At 37.7% G+C, this 18,359-nt stretch overlaps 1 protein-coding gene across 1 annotated transcript; it reads left to right on the top strand.

Annotated features, from left to right (window-relative positions):
- Positions 1-11,651: 11,651 nt before the first annotated feature.
- LOC113271839 (phospholipase A1-Ibeta2, chloroplastic-like) lies at positions 11,652-13,351 on the top strand. The gene has a single exon (XM_026521763.1). The coding sequence runs from the start codon at positions 11,675-11,677 to the stop codon at positions 13,349-13,351; it is 1,677 nt and encodes a 558-aa protein (XP_026377548.1). The 5' UTR covers positions 11,652-11,674.
- Positions 13,352-18,359: the final 5,008 nt, after the last annotated feature.

Genomic DNA, 18,359 nt, shown 5'->3' with positions numbered 1-18,359 from the left:
TGATATTTTATTTTGTATAGCACTCCAAAACTCTAGCTATATTTTGTATTCAGTCTTCTCTTTGACGTTGCAGGGCTGAACATGGTTTCGGTTTTCCGCTGGAACCGGACCAAACCAGACCAATTAGAAAGAAACCAAACCGAACCATTTACTAATGGATTGGTTACGGTGTGTAGAAAGTGGAAAACCGATAGTGTTGGTTTTGGTTTGACCTCTAAAACCGAACCAAAAGCCATTGTAAAACCGATTAATTTTTAAACTTAGGTTCTACCGTTGATTTACAAGTATTAGATTCTACCCATTGATTTAAAGGATAAATAGAAACCCTAAATCTAAAATTTCATTATGATACACTCCCTCCTTCGCTTTCTCCTTCTCTCTGTCGCCTCCTTTCTCCACCCCCAACTACAGCTGCTGCTACTCGACTTTTTTCTTCCCGTCTTCCTTCTTTTTTATTGTCAATAACTAAATTAAAATATATTATATATCTTCTTTTGATCCCTAGAATTAGAGTCAGCTTTAACTATTCTTGATATTTTTTTTTTTTTTTTTTGTTTGGTCTGTAAATTTGTGTAAACCAATACTATCCGCAAGTCGGTTGTTAGGAAGTGCTAACTGAGTTGGTGTGCAGGTTGTTTTGAACAAAATGTTTTTCATTACTTCCTCTTAATTTGCTATTCAGTTGTCTTTAAATGATTTCACCAGGTTGATGTTTTGGAAGTTCCTTTACAGACTATAAGTCCAATTTGGATTCCTGTAAAGAAGATAAGGGGTCCATCTTAATTTTTATTACCTGACTGTAAGGTGGGCAACTGCATCTACGTCGAATTTGAAAAATTGAGATTATGGCATTATGCTACAATATTATGGATTTTAAATTAGCATTTTCACAATTGGAACTTTGCACATAATTCATGCCGAGTAAATTTTGTTAAAGAATTCGAGATACTGTGCTGTTAAAATATTTTTAGTAAGAGTTTATCCTAAAATTTGTAATGTAATTTTGCTAGCACTATCAGGGTCGGTCTAAAGACTCTCAACAGTCATGAGTTTATGCTAAATCTTGAATGGACTCATAAACTAGCCTATGGTAGCATGAATGACATTGGCTTTGTACGTGTAGGGCTGCTTTAGCATTACATCTTTCCTTAGTCATAGGCCATAGAATCGGTTCTCCAGATCAAATTATGAGCTCCTTATCAAAATTGAAATTACAACAGTGAAATGGGTGAGACATCAGCAACCTTATGTGTCCCATAAATTGCGTATGACTTTGTTTAGAGGGTGGAATCCGTTTTTCTAACTAATATTACTTGCTTAATTTGTTATAGGTATGAAAGATTGCAATCATATCAAACTATCATGGAAGTGCAACCCTGTAGAAGTAAAACAGTTCAACTCTTTGCGTGTTCGTTACCTGGCTATGTAGTTCTGCCGTGTTTGTGGCGTTTGGGAAGGCGACCAGATTTTAAAGTAGTCGGAAGAAGTTCTTAGTTGCAGACCTTATAAATGATCTTGGTATACAGATTTCCCCATTTTTACGTTGATTAAAAGCTCTTATTATCTGTCTTGATTAAAAGGTCTTATTATTGGCGTTACTGATTACCAGTCATTTGGTAATTACCTCTATTGCAGGCATGTGCGTATACTGACCCGTACTTTCCAGCCATTAGCAAATCATGTCCTGTTTCTTATTTGTATTGTACCCAGGTTGAGATGTTTATTATTTGTTGTTGGTGGGTTGTTCTATGACTTCTCTACCAATTCTTGATTAGAATTCTGCTAATTTGATCTCAATTGTAAAATTTATTGTCATTTGTGTTGCAATTGATAGATATCATGCTAAGCAAATGGTCTAAACTGGGACGAAGACGTATTTCAAACTCAGCGGTCGATGTGCAACGCATGTGCACTCTACTTGTATATATAGTTTGACTAATTTCCGGATCACCAGCTGTGATGTACATCTAAAGGCTCTAGTGTGCGAGTTCATTTAAGCTATCACGCGGATGCGCGCGTTATAGCACGACTCTTTCTCGTTTCAAAACAAAGAGTGGTGCTAGAATCACCGAAGCTTTCCACCGAAAAAACCACCGTGAAAAGATCGTGTGACAATAAGGTGATGGTTCGAGCATCGGGATTAGAGCCGTGTAAAGTGGGGTCAGGATTGTTGTGTCACTCGGTGCTCACATCCGTGGATTTTCGAAGTGAATCTAGAGTTTTGGCAAAACAAATACCCAAAAGTCGGACTTATTAATAAAAGGTAAGGTAGTAGATTATGGGATGTTAATTTCCAAACTATAAATATACCTTTTTCCGTCAATTTGTTTTTACCGACTTAAAAACTTGTTCATTTTTATGAGATTTTCAAAGACTTCACTACTAAGGTCCTTTTTTTCTTTCAAAACTTCACAACACACCAACAACCAAACTCAGTCTCCCTTAATCCCACTAAAATACAAGGTAGGATGTGTCGCGTTAATTTACGACATACAAATATTCTCCTATCAGTTGTTATCAATTTTGAAGTTCCCTTGAATGTATTAACTTTTTTTTTTTTAAGCATATATTTTATTAACCTAGTTTAATTGGGATCCATAACTTCCAGTTGGGGGCCATAGAATTTTGTTTGCCCCCCAAAATTTTCAGGGGTGTAAATATCGCAATATGAATATACTATTTTACCCTTCACTAATTGAAAATCAGTTTCACTAATAAACTACCCTAATTAAGGTTCCTAATCTATATACCCTAATTAAATCAAAGAGAAAATCATTTTCTCTTTTATCTTCATCTTCCTCTCCTCCCTTTCTCTTCTCCACCTCCACCATTAACGACTCCACCGAGGAAAATTCTTCGAACCGATTCATCGCGTAATCGACGATTAACTTCTTCTACAAATATGGATAAAACAAAGCAAACCGCTCGCAAAGCACTTCAAATTCCTAATCTTGTAGATGCGGTGAATGCAAAGGTGTACGTGCGAAGAGCTCCTGAAGCAAGCAAATCGAAACCCAAAAAGGGAATGGCTCCAATTAGAGGGTACGTGAACTTAAACCCACATCCTATTCGATGTTTTGGTTGTTTTTTGATTGTGTAATCGAGATTGGTAACTGAAAAATAGAAGTTACAGAGTGAGAGTCGTTAGCATCGAAGAAATAATACCCTAACGACTCTTACATTGCATGCTTTTTCTATGAAAAATCGTTAACCTGTTAGTGTAAATATGACGACCCTTGTTCTGCTACTTCGACCTTTTGTGACCTTTTGTGCCCTTGTTCTGCTACTTCGACCTTTTGTGCCCTAGAATAGAGATAAAGTTGATGTCTTATAAAAAAAATTTCGTGTTTGGAATGTAGTGACAAGAAATCGAAAGACAAGTTTGAAATCACGATAACTCCTCCTTCGAAACCTCCCCGTAACGATAAATACTTACTTGCCGGTCCATTGCGCGGAAGAAGGCCGAGTGAGGTATCATTTTATATCACCGAACCAAGAGACAAAGGTAACGAGTTGTCCGATTCGTCAGAATCAGACACTCCTGTTGTTTCAGCTAACACTAGTGCTGAAGAAGAAGATGAACAAGAAGAAGAGCAAGTAGAGGAGGAACATGGTGTAGAACATGAGATACAAGAAGAAAAGATTCAAGAAGAAGAAGAGGAACAAGAAGAAGAGCAAGAAGAGGAGGAAGAGGGTGAAGGTAATGGTAGTGGTGATGATGAGGATGATGGTAATGAGGAGGAACAACATAAAGGTAATAATGGCGGTGATGATAATGATGAGGAGGAGGAAGAGAATGAAGGTAATGATGGTGAAAAGGATGAAGGTGGTGATGATGGTAAAACCACTGTTGAGGATGAGGAAGAGAATGCAAAGGCGAAAAAGCCGGTAAAGAGGGTTAAGAAGGATGGAACAGATATTGCACCCAGTGCGAGACACGTTCCCGCTACTTATTTTATGTTGCCTCCTCTTCGAGGTGGTAAACTTAGAGGAGAACCTAGATATGGGGGCAAAGTTCTATTTGGATATCCTGGATCGTGGGCTCATTGCATTAGTGAGACAATCGTAAAAATCCCAAATTTGCTTGCTATTTGATTAGTTGGTGTTAACTTGTTTATGTTTTGTTTTCTAAATACGTGTTTGTTTATGTTTTGTAGGATCATAAGGATGCCGCACGTCTTTTCCGGCACCAATCTTCTTTCAAGAAAATGGAGTTGTGGCCGCTAGAAGGTGAATGTGCAAGAGTTAGAGATTTGGTTGAAAACTCAGGTTTGTACAATGCCGTTCTGAACTCTGTGATTGCGTATGACAAGGTCGCAGTATCTAGTTTCTGTGAAAGGTATCACGCTGAAGTCGACGCATTCCAACTTCCTTTTGGTGAGATGACGATAACTCCTGATGACGCAGAACAGATATTAGGGTTGCAGGTCGAAGACAAATCAACCGGTGAGAAGTTCAAGAGAAGGCCTAGTTGGGAAGACATTTATACATGGACCAAGAACTTATTTGGCTGGGATTCCGAGAAGACTAATGGGCTTTTCGAGAAGGGACCTAATTACCCGAAGAAAGAGTTCAAACTTGTAGATATTAGGAACATGTTTTCTGGGACAGAAAAGAAGGAAAAAGAAGGAGGTCTCTCTGATATGGAATGTCGCTATGCGGCGGCTGGGTATTTGTTGTATGTCCTTACGTCGGTTATATTTCCTGACAGCAAAGGTAACCGGGTGAGCGCCAACCTTCTTCAGCTTTTGGATCCCTTGGAAGATGTGAGCAAGTACTCTTGGGGGACTTCCATAATTGCACACCTGAATGGTCATCTTTCTCAGGGATCTCACAAACTAACTTCTCAAATTAATGGGAATTTGGCTCTAATCCAAGTATTTAGATTGATGAAAGTTTTCTTATTTTTGTACATTTTAAAAATTGAATTATTTATGTTTATTTCATTGGTTGCTATAGGTGTGGATTTATGATCGTTTCCCATCACTGATCAAAGATAATGAAGATGTGGAACTCAACCCACAATGGAGCAGAGGTAGTCCAACGGGAACCAAATACTTGTTCACTGGTTCTCAAGATAGGGAAAAAAGTGATGCGTTGATACAAATGCGTCAAAAACTTGACAACATCACGGCTAAAGAGGTAGTCTTCAATCCGTACAAGAATAATAGAGTTGGCGCAATGGAAGATGTCGTGTATTACCATGGCCCTTTGTTTCACCCTAACGGTTTTTCAATGTACAATCCGATAATAATCATGTGTCAACTTGGTTTTATTCAAGATTCACCCGATGAGGATTACGTACCTCCGTTCAAGCACAAGTTGGAAAAGTGCGAGGCTGACGAAGCGGGTATAAAGGCGGCTTATGAACCTGAAGTTGATGTCAAGCATTGGAATGATAAACACTCTAGGCTTGTATACATCTCATGGTGGGTGCATGCGGATGAAGGTCATGAGGCAACACCGGATTACGTCGAATGGTATGAAGGCTTCTCCCATGGTAGGGTGATATGGGTAGATCCGACTCCGGGTAGGAGGACCAACAGAGCATCCACCTCTTCTTCTTCTCAAGTCGATAGTAGAGATGCTACTTCTATTCTGACACTAGTGGTGAGTATTTAATTTTGTATTTGTGTTATTCATCTACATATAAGAGAGTTAATGTGAAATTGTTTTTGAATACATATAGAGGGAGCGAATGAAGCTTCTTGTCAAGGCTTTTTGTTGCTCGGCTGACAAAGGGGAAGTGATGGATCCTGCGAAGCAACATCGGTACGCAGATTACTGCACGCACATTGAAAATCCCAATGCAAAGAAGATGTTCAAGGAGCTGGCTAAGGAAGGTAAGAGGAGACGAAAATAACGTATCCAAAGAGAACAAGAAGTTGATTAGCATGTCCAAAGTATCCAACATCATGATGAACATCCCTCAGAGGTATAATAAATTACTAGAGAAGATGCTAGTTCCCCATAGGGTGCTCCTCCTAAGAAAATCCGGAGAATTAGCAGGTCAGGGAGGCAATAAGGTGGTGGTCGAGGTCGAGATGGTCGAATTCAACTTATGCTAATTTTACTTTATGAATTGAACTTAAGTGTGTTTTGAAACAACTTATGTGTTTGGTTTGGAGTCTTTGTTTCGAATACTTTTATGTTTGGTAACTCCTGTGTTTGTTGCAAATACTATGTTTTCAAGTATGCTCGTTAGAACCATGTAATACTCCAATGCAGACAAATACCAAGGGTCGTCATCTTCGTTTCATAGTACTTTGACGACCCTAATTGTATTTACCACTTCAACACACAGAGTCGTTAATATCCTCAAATAGAGATCTAACGACCTTTTTTCCCAAAACATCCAGGAGATGGAAAGAATATTTCTGGATAGAGTCGTCAGTGTTTATAATGAAATCAATGACGACCCTTGGTTAACAAAATATATCCAGGAGGTTTGAATTTATTTGGCTAGAGTCGTTAGATTTTTCATGTCAATGACGACTGTTTGTTGGATTTAGGAGTCGTTACTCTGCTATGGATACCTGTGACGACTCTCATTTTGAAACTAGAAAGGATTTTGATTTCATTAGGAAAATAACATTACATCTATCACGTATTGCATAAGAGTTAACATGGATATTCTTGAAGTTGATGCATCAAATGGTCGTCAACGTTGTATATTCTTTATGGTGAATGGAACTTAGTTTCCCCATTACGTATTGTCCATAACCCATCGAAACGTTCCAGCTGAAATTAAACGAGGAATGTTATAACTTTGAAGCATGACAGAAGTATAAATATTAACGGAATACTCACTTTTTCCTTAAGAGGAGCTCTTGGATGGCGAAGTAGATCCCAACGGTCTGTTATTTTGATATTCAAAATAAGGGTCGTTAGTTTTTTTTTTACACAAGATGACGACTCTGGAGATAAACAGAGTCGTCACTGTTTTACTAAAACTGATAACGACTCTTTATGAAAACATTACATGTTATTGTTCTTTCCGGTGCGAGATTTAACTACCATTGCGGCTTCGATGTGATGAAACTGCTCTCCTCTCCATTTGGTATATTCTTTTTGGGCCGCACGTCTATCGCCTTTATTCCTCACGAGAAACTCGTTGTACTTGTTGCACAATCTCATAACGTGAATTGTCATATCACGAATGTGGGACGGTTCATAATCATAGCGTAGATGCGCGTGGGAATTAAGGAAAGGACCGCAACCAACGTTTATCCAAAATTTCCATTCATCTTTTGCATCTTCGTCAAGATATTTGACGCTGTAATAGTTTTTAACCCATTCGGTCTCTTCCTCGACTTGCTTGAATACTTCCCGGAGATGCGCTTGTTCTTTTCCCCGTTTTTCAGCCTCGCGCATCTCTAATTCTTCCTTTGTAGGATATGGCGTAACGACTCTTGGTTTTTTGCATCTTCTAAGTATGCTTTCAATTGATGAAGGAGTTGCCATTAAAAAAAACTTTCATGAGGTTGTTTTCAATTGATTTTGCACCTTGATATGTTCCTATACTTATAGAATAATTTGAAACGGCTATTTTTTATGGGAAAACGTGTATAGAAAAAGAGTCATTGGGGGGTTTTTGCAAACAGTCGTCATTGCATACACTAATTTCAATGACGACCTAATTTGGGCCATTAGAGTCGTTAGGGTATCTGAAAATACCAATGACGACCCTATGTTGGGAAAACATCCATGAGACAACCTAATTTGGGCCATTAGAGTCGTTAGGGTATCTGAAAATACCAATGACGATCCTATGTTGGGAAAACATCCAGGAGACAACCAATGACGGTCCTTACTATACTCCATCTGAGTCACTATCTTGCTAAGATCATCCTGGGCGTGCTCATGAATAGCTTCCTGTATAGTAACTACCCCACCAATGTTTTCTCGAAGAATTTTCTTCAAACGTCCATGGGACTTCTCTGCAATACTGGTGGACTCATTTTGGTAGTGTTTGTACTTATTTGTCCATGCATAAACAAACTTCTCCTTCCAAGGATTCAACTAGGTATCTTGGCAATAGTCGACCACCTTCTTATAATCCGTACTCCAAACATCGATGAACTTTTGCAAATTTGCATAGTACTTTACTTCGGTCTTCGAATGGGCCAAAAGGTCCCAATCTTTGCAGAAATCCTCCCATACATCCCCCTCTTCATAAAAGTTTTCCTTGGCTTTCTTTTTCTATTCCGCTATCTCTTTTTTTGAAAGTTTACTAAGACGCTCGTCTTCCTCCTTGGAACGTTGATTACCCTTTGCAGGTTTGATCTTTTGGATTTGATTCTTGCAATTATTAAAAAAATTCTTTTGGATGTGCCACGTACAAAGAAAATGTTGAGCAAGGGGAAAAACTTGACGAACGACACTCATGACTGCAAAATCCATATCCGTAATATAACCTGCGGTGTCTCTTCGCCACGGTAAATCAACCTAACTTGTTCCAAAGCCCAAACATAGTATTCTATTTCTTCCTTTTCCATAAAGCACCATGCCACAGTGAATGATTGCTTATCCGAAGTATGACTATCCACGTTCAACAACGGCATGTTATACTTGTTGGTTTTATAGGTGCAATCTATGAACAAGACCTGGTAAAAGCACTGTGCCAAATCCATCATCCTAGGATGGGCAAGAAAAATATGAGTCACATTGTCGCCCGGACCGACCCTTGTTTGCATGGCATAGTTATGTTTTTCTGCCAACCACTCTGATTGTTGCATAATTAATCTACCATCCCATTCAGTTCTCTTGATTGTTGCTTTGGCAGCGTAGATTGTGGAAAAAATAGACAAGTTTGACTTATCTTCCGCCTTTATTGCATTTAGAATCTTAAGGGGCCTACATCGCTTCATCTGCCGAACCTTTTCCATTTGATGTGGTTTCAATCGGGCATATGCTGGGTGCCCTAAAAGAGTACTAGGTGGAGGATGGTTGTGACGACCATCCAAAATACTATACATCCACCATAGTAGAGTTTCAGGATGCCTTTTGAAAACAATCCTGAAGGGGCATTTTATCTTCTTCGACGAAGTTTTGTAGACCCTCGTCGTCTTCTTCACATACTTGTAGTTCTTCCCTTTGTGACTTTCTTCCTTATCCCCCGCTCTCTCGCATACCATCTCCATTTTCTTACAATCAACGTGTTTGCTTTGAATAATTACGCACATATTCTCTTTTGCCTTGGAAATAATCCATTCCTTGACCTCAGCCTTTGTTTTCCACGTCTACATTAAACAAATAATATGTTCATTATAAAACACTAATTAAACAATTTTCGTATGGATATACATTGACTCAAACAATAAAAATGTACCAAATCGGTCATACAGGCTTGGGAGGCATCCGGGCCGACAGTGTCGAGGGTTTCAGGTTGAGAGCTCACCCGTACAACCAACTACAAAAAAAAGAACAACAAAATCAGTATAGGGTCGTCACTCTGTAAGATGTTAATATGACGACCCAGGCAGTCGTCAGCATAATTTACAGGTGAACGACTCTTTAAGTCGTCACCCAGATTTTCTGTAGACCAACGACCCTTTTCTCGATTTATGACGACTCTTTTTTATAAAGTGACGACTCTACATTGATAGATATAACCAACTCTGCCCAGTTTTCACCTTGAATCGTCACCTTGTATACATATAAAATAACGACTCTACGAGTCGTTCTCTGGTACATGTGAAGAGTCGTTTGGTTTTAATCTTTACGGATTAACGATTCATGTTAGTGGTTGCATTTATTTTTGAATTTAACTCAACCAAATGTGGTTGAGGCAGTTTGGTCGCTCCATTCTATATATAGAGGCCCATATCTCACCTATTCCATATCAAAACCCTAATTATCAACCTCCTCTTCTCCTTCTCATTTAATTACCATTTAAGAGCAAAAAAAAGAGAAACATCATGACTCCATTCACTAATGAAGAGAATTGTGCCATTACAAGAGCTTGGAAAAAAATCACTAACCACTTTGAAAGTCTAGACAAAGACATTGATGAAACATCAGATGCTTGGTGGAACCGCGTATTCATCGTTTTTGTGGCGTTGGACGGAAATTGCAACTCAAGGTCTTTGAAACAAGTCAAGGAACGCTTCCAGAAGATACAATTCGAGTGTGATTTTTTGAAAAGAGAACTTAAGGCTGTTAGGGAAGCCTTTCCGGATATGCTGAGTGTTGTAAGAGTAAGTATTTGAACAAGAGGTAAAACTTATAAAACGATTTGATCGATACTAACTAAGTATATTTTCATTTTCAGTTGGGGAAGGCGTATCGCTATTATGAGGAGCTTTGTGGGGAAACGTTGGATCTCCACGATTGCTACTTTATCTTGGAAGTCACTAGATATAACTACGCCATATATGCTTAAGTGTATAAGTGCACCTTCATTATCTATTGTATTTCATTTTCTTCAATGCAACGCTATGCGAGATGTATGCCTTTTACGATTCAATGAAATGATTCTATGAAATCAAAAATTATGAGAATCTAGTGCAAGGGTCGTTACTTTATATAACTAATCAAACTAACGACTCTAAAAGAAATTAGTAATTGATAGCTAGGATCGTCATTTCATATGACTACATGTATGACGACCCTAAGTGTTACTTTTTACAGATAGTTTTGGTTTTAGAGTCGTCAATGTGTAAACAAAATAACAAAACGACTCTAAGTGACCTAGTTAAAAAGGGTCGTCCATGTTTAGCACAATATCCTAACGATTTTTCATAACCTGAAAAAGTTGCAGGTTTGAGTCGTTAGTGATAGTGCTAATATACTGACGACCTAAGAGAGTCGTTTAGGTATACACCCCCCGACTATGACGACCCTTTCTCTGAGTTGTTCCATAGTGTGGATGATTCGACCACTTGGAGCACCATTCCGACAATTTGAAGAGTATAAGAAGTTTACCTGATTATTTTGGCCTTGGGGTTCCTCATTTTGAGTGTTGGATCCTTCATCTTGAGCAATGGGATCTTCATTCCAACCATTGTTCATGCCTTCCTCTATCAACATCTCCTCATCAAACATCCAACCCATATCATTAGTTGAGACAATCTTACCATCAACACAATCATTGTTGTTATTTGAAGCTTCACCAATCTCATTCCCTCCACTTGAATCACCCATTTGTAAAAACCCTAGGTTTTCCTTTCAAAACTCCCCCTCTTCTTCTCAACACATAAAACACATATAACACATTTTCCATAATTTTTTTCCTAAAGTCAGATTTTAATCTAAATACACTTACCACACTAATCAAACTAATTAATTCCTAATACTAATCATATAAGGGCAGTTTTACCATTTAGAAAATATTTTTTTAAGGGGTGACCCAAATTAGGATTGGGTGACCTTTTTTGTCCCGAAGTGCATGTCCCCTAATTGGAAATTATGGCCCACAATTAAGCTAGGTTTATTAAAGTTGTCCAGGTTACAATTTGAATATATATAATTTTTTTACTATCAATATTTAAATACTATTTTTCTTGTTCCTTTTTCCGATGGTATCCCTTTTCTCCTTTTCGTTTTCGTTGAAAATGATGTCCTTTCTCTTACAACTAACTATATAAACACAACATCTCCATTTCATATCCTACCTCTTTCACTTTCAATTGTAACCCCATTTACGTAACTCTCCTTGTTTTCCTCTTCTTCCATGCAGGCTAGTTTAACCTGGCCTTCTCAGGCATCATCCATATCAACGAACACATATAGTTTACTCAGCAAACAATCGAGTTTTCTCCCCGGAGGTTCACTTCTCAACTCGAAGTTCCCGCCGCGGCTGCCATCAAAGCCAATTCATTCTCTTTCAGTCTCGGCCACAACAAAAATCAAACCAGTTGAATCATCTGATCTTAAGACCCATATATCTAATTTAGAGAAGTTGTTAGCTGAACCATCTCATGATCAAGAACAAATACAAGAACAGCAACCAGCAATTGAGAAAACAAATTCGAAAAACAATTATAAGCGATTCTTAGAGGCATTGAATTTGTCAAGAATGTGGCCAGAAATGATGAAACAAGAAGTAGAAGAGAATCTGTCACCGAAACAGTTTCAACGGTTACTTTCACCGTCGCCGAAGTATTCACCGAGGAACAGTTTAGCTAGCAGGTGGCCTGAATATCATGGAAGTAATGATTGGGTAGGTCTACTTGATCCACTAGACGAAAATCTCCGGCGAGAAATCGTTAGATATGGAGAATTCATACAAGCAGCTTACCTGGCTTTCCATTCCGATCCAGCTACGCCAACTGACCAAGCACCGGTGCAGCGTCATGTAACATTGCCAGACAGATCATACAAGGTTACCAAGAGTTTGTACGCCACATCCTCTGTTGGATTACCGCCGTGGTTTGATGATAAGATACCTGATTTGGGTTGGATGACTCAGCGATCTAGTTGGATTGGTTACGTGGCGGTTTGTGATGATCAGAAAGAGATCAAACGGATGGGAAGAAGAGATATAGTTATAGCTCTTCGGGGTACTTCTACGTGTCTGGAATGGGCGGAGAACGTCAGAGATCTCTTGGTTAGTGTCAATGATGAGCCGGAAGAGTCACCGGAACTCAGTCAAATATGTTTACAAGCTAAAGTGGAATGTGGGTTTTGTAGTCTGTACAAGACTAGAGGAACTCATATACCAAGTTTATCCGAGTCCATAACTCAGGAAGTTCGGAGACTCATGGAACTTTACCAAGGCGAGCCATTGAGTATTACAATTACTGGTCACAGCCTCGGAGCTGCATTATCGGTGCTAGCGGCAGATGAGATAAAAAAGTCGGTCGCTGATGCACCACCAGTGGCTGTTTTTACCTTCGGCGGACCACGAGTCGGCAACAGAGGTTTCGCAAATAGGATCAAGTCTATGGGTGTCAAGGTGTTAAGAATTGTAAATTCGCAAGATATGATCACTCGTGTACCTGGGATGTTCGTAAACGAAACCCTTGATTACAAACTAAGAGAAGAAGTTAAAGCAAACACAATGCTAAACATATTGGATAATAACATGCCGTGGGCATACTCGCATGTTGGTAGCGAGCTACGTCTCGATAGTAAAATGTCGCCATATCTAAAACCGAATGCTGATGTAGCGTGCTGCCATGACTTGGAAGCTTATTTACATTTGGTGGATGGATTTTTGGCATCAGATTGTCCATTTAGATCAAATGCAAAGAGAAGTTTGTTCAAGTTGTTGCATGAGCAAGGTTCTAATGTTAAAAAACTATACATAAATAAAGCTAAGTCGTTGCAGGAATTGAGTCCTGAACAGGGAATTAGTAGTCCATTATCATTGCAAAATTGTTTGCGTAGTCCATCATCTTATTATTAATCAAAACAATGACTTCGTTACTACATTAACTAGGTATTTTTACAAATTTTTTTTTCTTCTTCTCTAATCTGATCGATTTTGTTGAATAATCTACCTTCAAAAGAGGTTTACTTTACTTTGTCAAATTTTGGAGAAAAAGTCAAAATCAAAATTTGATCTAATACATGAATTCACACATAAAATTGCGTCATGCGTTGTGCTCAAATATAGGATAAATAGGATTATAGGAGAAGATCTCAGGAATACGCAAAAATTCATGACTTGTATAAAATAACGTCATTAGGTTAGGTGCATCAAGCATGAGGTCATATTATAATGCAAAACTGCCCTCAGATAGAGTCAACTTTTTATGTTCGCACCAATGAATTTTCAATTCAAGTTGACCAGAATAAAACGCTGTTAATAGGAGTACCCCAATTTCTTGGAGATGTACCAATCCAATTTGGATGATGTTTTGTCATATAGTATATATTTTTTGGTATACCCCTGTAAAAATGGTAACTCCTATTTGAAACTTTAGAAGAAGTAAGACTAATTTTGGAAAGAAGCCTAACAATATGGTCATATGCTGCTGAGTGAATACTCTTTCAAAAAAAAACAAAAAAATTGCTGCTGAGTGCGGATCAAATCTAAATGCATTGCACCGCGAACGCAATTCAATGCGTCATAAGTTGCTTGCATGATCTATCTGATTCATAGCTTATAGTATGAATTGGAGAATGGTGCTTTGCCTTATTTTCTTGTATTCTTCTTTTTGTTTTAACCTACAAATTCTTTAAATTTTATTCTGTTTCAAATTTTCAAAGACTTGCACTCCAAAACAAACTTTGGCTTTTGGTTGTACATCTGACTTTGAACGGAAAAATCAAATTCCAACTTTTACTGTTTACAAGTACACATGATGACGTGTTTTGTGTTTGACTTTTCTTAGGGGCTAAGTGGTAAAATGCCCCAAAATGGATCCCAAGGTTGTGAAAATGCTCCGGACGTTAGCGAAAGATTAAAATGTCTCAAGCCGTTACTTTTTCTTCAAATAGTCAAAATGGGGCATTTGACTGGTCAACCGTGTTATGAAATATCCCTTTTGCCCTTCGTAAAAAATGAACGGTGGAGATGTTAAACTTGTGTTAATGATATGTTGACACGTGGGTTATGTAAAAGGAGGACACGTAGACAATGACTGACAACTGTACAGCACGTGTGGGATCGCACGTGTTCTTGTAGTCTTATCTTCAACCCACATCGTGTTTCAGCAACTGAACAAAAAAAAAGTTTTGAGCACAGAGAGAGAGAGAAACAAATCGAGAGACTGAGAAGATGAGAGAGGGACAGATCGTGAAGAGAGGATAGATGAGACGGAGAAGGTAAGAGCCGCGTGTGTGTTTGTTATGTTCTGAAGTGAAGAACATGTAATTTCTTCAAACCCTTCTTTTGTTTCTTATTTCCCTTTCTGATTTTCGAATGTATGATTGTTGTTCTTGAAACCCTAGCTTTGTTCACTGGTTGTTGTGATTACAAAAAAAACCATAAGAGCTCTGAAACGAATTTAGGATTTCAGGAAAACAATATTAGGGTTTGAAGAACTCTAATTAGGTTTGAAAGAAACAAAATTGGGGATTATAATTTGGGGGTTTTCCATTTTTAGGGGATAATTTAATTTAGGGGATATTTTAATTTCTTTTTATCTATGAATTCTGTATATCTCTGTCTATTTTGGTAACTGTTGATTATTGTAAAACCATGGCATGGCTAATTTACTGCCTTAGAATGAATGATATAAACAAACAGTGAGGGGTTGATACAAGGAGTATTTGCTGTCATGTGACCTTGTTATGGTACTCGAGTAAGCTCGTAGATTTCACCAACTCAAAACAATTTAGTAGTGGTCACAAATCAAGTGGCGCAAAATAAAAATTCTGAGACTATTCTCATTATTTTTGACTATTTTATACATGTGGATTCCATTTCCTACTATTATATGATGCACGGTATATGTTTTTTTGTAAACACTTCCTATCCCACATCATTCGATGTTGCGGATATTGTTGTTACTGACTTACTGTTGCAGAATGTGTTGTCAGTTTCTAAGCAGATGTAGTATTTATGCAGTACAAGATTAGCCTAAAACATTGGTTGGACAGAACAAAGCATCTGAAATCATTGGGAATTTAGTCTTTGTCCTGAGTATGGGCACAAATTATTTTATTCATAATTACTTCATGGAACCTCCAAGAGCTTAAAGGTTAGACCTTCAATTGCCACCATTAAAACTTCATCAGGGTTAAAACTACCTATATCGGTACCTATGCTATGTTTCAAGTTGCAAGTAACAACCCAAAAATATGTTATGTACCTTTAATTAGTTTGCCTTGTTCATGTACAACTGCTTAAAGGTCAATGTTAGTTCCAATTTCTCGTTTTTATGCTATGCGCTTATAAGGTCCAACTTATAAGGTCCTGAGGGCAGCATACTTATAATTGTCCCACTCAATTGAGTCGGATGAAATGTCCCACTAAGTTGTCGTCACGGGTCAAATACAATGTATTCCTTTATGTGTATGCTAGCAACTGCTAAATAGGAGGTTTATCTGACCATTGCATTCTGCCTTCTACCTTAGTCTATTTTACTGTCATGCACGAAAGCTTAGTCCTTTTTACTGTCATGTGAGCCCGTTACGAGACTCTATTAAGTTCGTAGACCTCGCCAACTGAAAACATATTGGTAGTAGTCACAAATAAAGTGGCACTAGATCAAAATTCTGAGATTGTTCTCAACATATTTGACTAGTTTATATTTCTGGCTTCCTTTTTCTGTAATTATAAGATGTGTAGTATGCGTTTTCGTGAACACTTCCTATCCCCTATCATTTGATGTTGTTTGTTATTATTGCAGAGGTGTTGCCAGTTTCTAAGCAGACGGAGTGTTCATTGCAGTACAAGATTTTAGCCTACATAAATTGGTTGGACAGAACAAAGCATCTAAAATGATTGGGAATGTCATCTTCGTCTTAAGTACTTTCGAATATCATTAAAAGGAACTAATTTACACCTTGTGTAGATCCAAAGACAAGCAATTGATTGATGAAAATTAAAGTGATTATTGAAATTATTGAAATTGAACTTACCATTTTCATTTTCTCGACTGATCTAGCAGCCCTTATTAAGAAAAAAGAACCAATATACTGATTTTTGCTTTTGGATGACCGTTATAACAACGGCCGAAATCTGTAGTTGTTGATTTGAAATGATGTCACACGTGGCACAATCCTAGTTAATAGGACGCGTTGGTCATTTTTTGAAAAGAAACCCCACTTTGGTAAATCTATCCCTACATCTGCGGCCCTTCAATTTTTAGAGTAGCCACATGTCGAAATCTCACTAATTCAGTCACGTGCATGTTATTTTGTTTGACAGAAGGGTATAAATGTAATTCTTTTGCACGTGCGGGGCCACATGTTCACAAATTTGACCACTTAAACATCTGAAACGGAATACATAACGGAATGGGGCATTTTAATCTTTTCCTTAACGTCCGGGGCATTTTCACAACCATGGGATCCATTTTGGGGCATTTTTCCACTTAACCCTTTTTTCCTTTACCGGTGCGTATGCTAGTGCTACAGTGGCATAAAATCTCTTAGGATGGAAAATAGCCAATAAAGCGCAAGGACGACGTATTATTTTCTGTAAATATCTACCTTCTGAATTTGAAACTTTTACAGTTTTCTTGTTAACAAGGAGCATTTTTTCTTTTCAGTTGTATCAAATATGCATTTATGTCAAGATTGTTTTGGGTAAAGTTATGTTACTAACTAATTCTTGTTGTGAGTATTTTCATCGAAAATCAATTCCGTTACCAACTAATTTTCGTTCTGATTACTTTCATCAAAAATCAATCCATGACCAAAACGTTATGTGGAATGGACTAAAAGTTATCTATATCTTGACTTAATATTTTTCTCAGGATATCTTTTTTTTCTTATCATTAGAAAGAATCAAAATAAATATCCAAAAACCAGACTCAATCTTAATAAAATATAAGGTCCCATGTGTGGCGTTACATACGAAGAATTTCTTATAATTACTTTTGAACAATTATTTTTTGATATAATAATTATTTTTCTCGAACATAAATTGTATTTCAAGATTCCAGATTTTGTTTATTTTCTCGAAGATTTCAAAGACTTTCCAAGCATTTTATCTTTCGGTTATCTTTTCCATTTTTATTTTTCTAAAGATTCAAAAAAGATTCCCAAGTCAAACTCTATTGTACATGAATACTATCATGATTAATCCATGATTGCTAAAGATGGGTACCGGCATTAGCGGTCGGGACTGGTACCATTTCATTTCAGTGATCCAACGATCAGGATCGTTTATAAACTTTTTGTCTTATGTGAAATGGTACCAACCCCCGCTAATGCTGGTACCGCCTTTAGCAATCGTGTTAATCTAGTTTCTTCTTAGTTCCTATCGATTTTGAAATTTCTTTTTAATATAATCCTTTTTGGCTATTTTTTTTTGAAGCATCCTTTTTGGCTAATTTCTTTTGAATATTATTTTTGTTACCAATTTCTTTTGAACATTATTTGTGTTCCTTTCCTGGAAAGTTCACACTGTTTTTCCAAAATGATGTCTTTTTCTCTCTCTCTCATTTTTTTTCATAGTCTTATTGATCAAAACCTCAATTCCATAGTCTTTTTTTTTTCATAGTCTTAGAAAGAAAACATAGTCTTATTGATCAAAACCTCAATTTCTCCTCGTTCTGCTTCCATGCAGGCCAGTTTAACCTGGCCTTCTCAGGCCACTGGACGGGGGGGCAACAGTGTGTGAACGTAAGTTGACGGCTGAGTAGGTCACTTGTGGTGCCGTGCGTCGCTTTGTTAAAGTATCATTTGGCACTAAATAGCAGATCTAGCTAGTTCTGGTTAGCTATATTCGACTCCCGGTCAAGAGAAGTGTGAAAATGCACAGTTTAGGGCCTGCTGTGTGGATATTCTTTCAAAAC

Source organism: Papaver somniferum, chromosome 4, assembly GCF_003573695.1.
Source record: "Papaver somniferum cultivar HN1 chromosome 4, ASM357369v1, whole genome shotgun sequence".
Taxonomy (NCBI): Eukaryota; Viridiplantae; Streptophyta; class Magnoliopsida; order Ranunculales; family Papaveraceae; genus Papaver; species Papaver somniferum.
The sequence above is the reverse complement of the archived record's forward strand: the minus strand, read 5'-3'. Positions and strand labels throughout refer to the sequence as shown.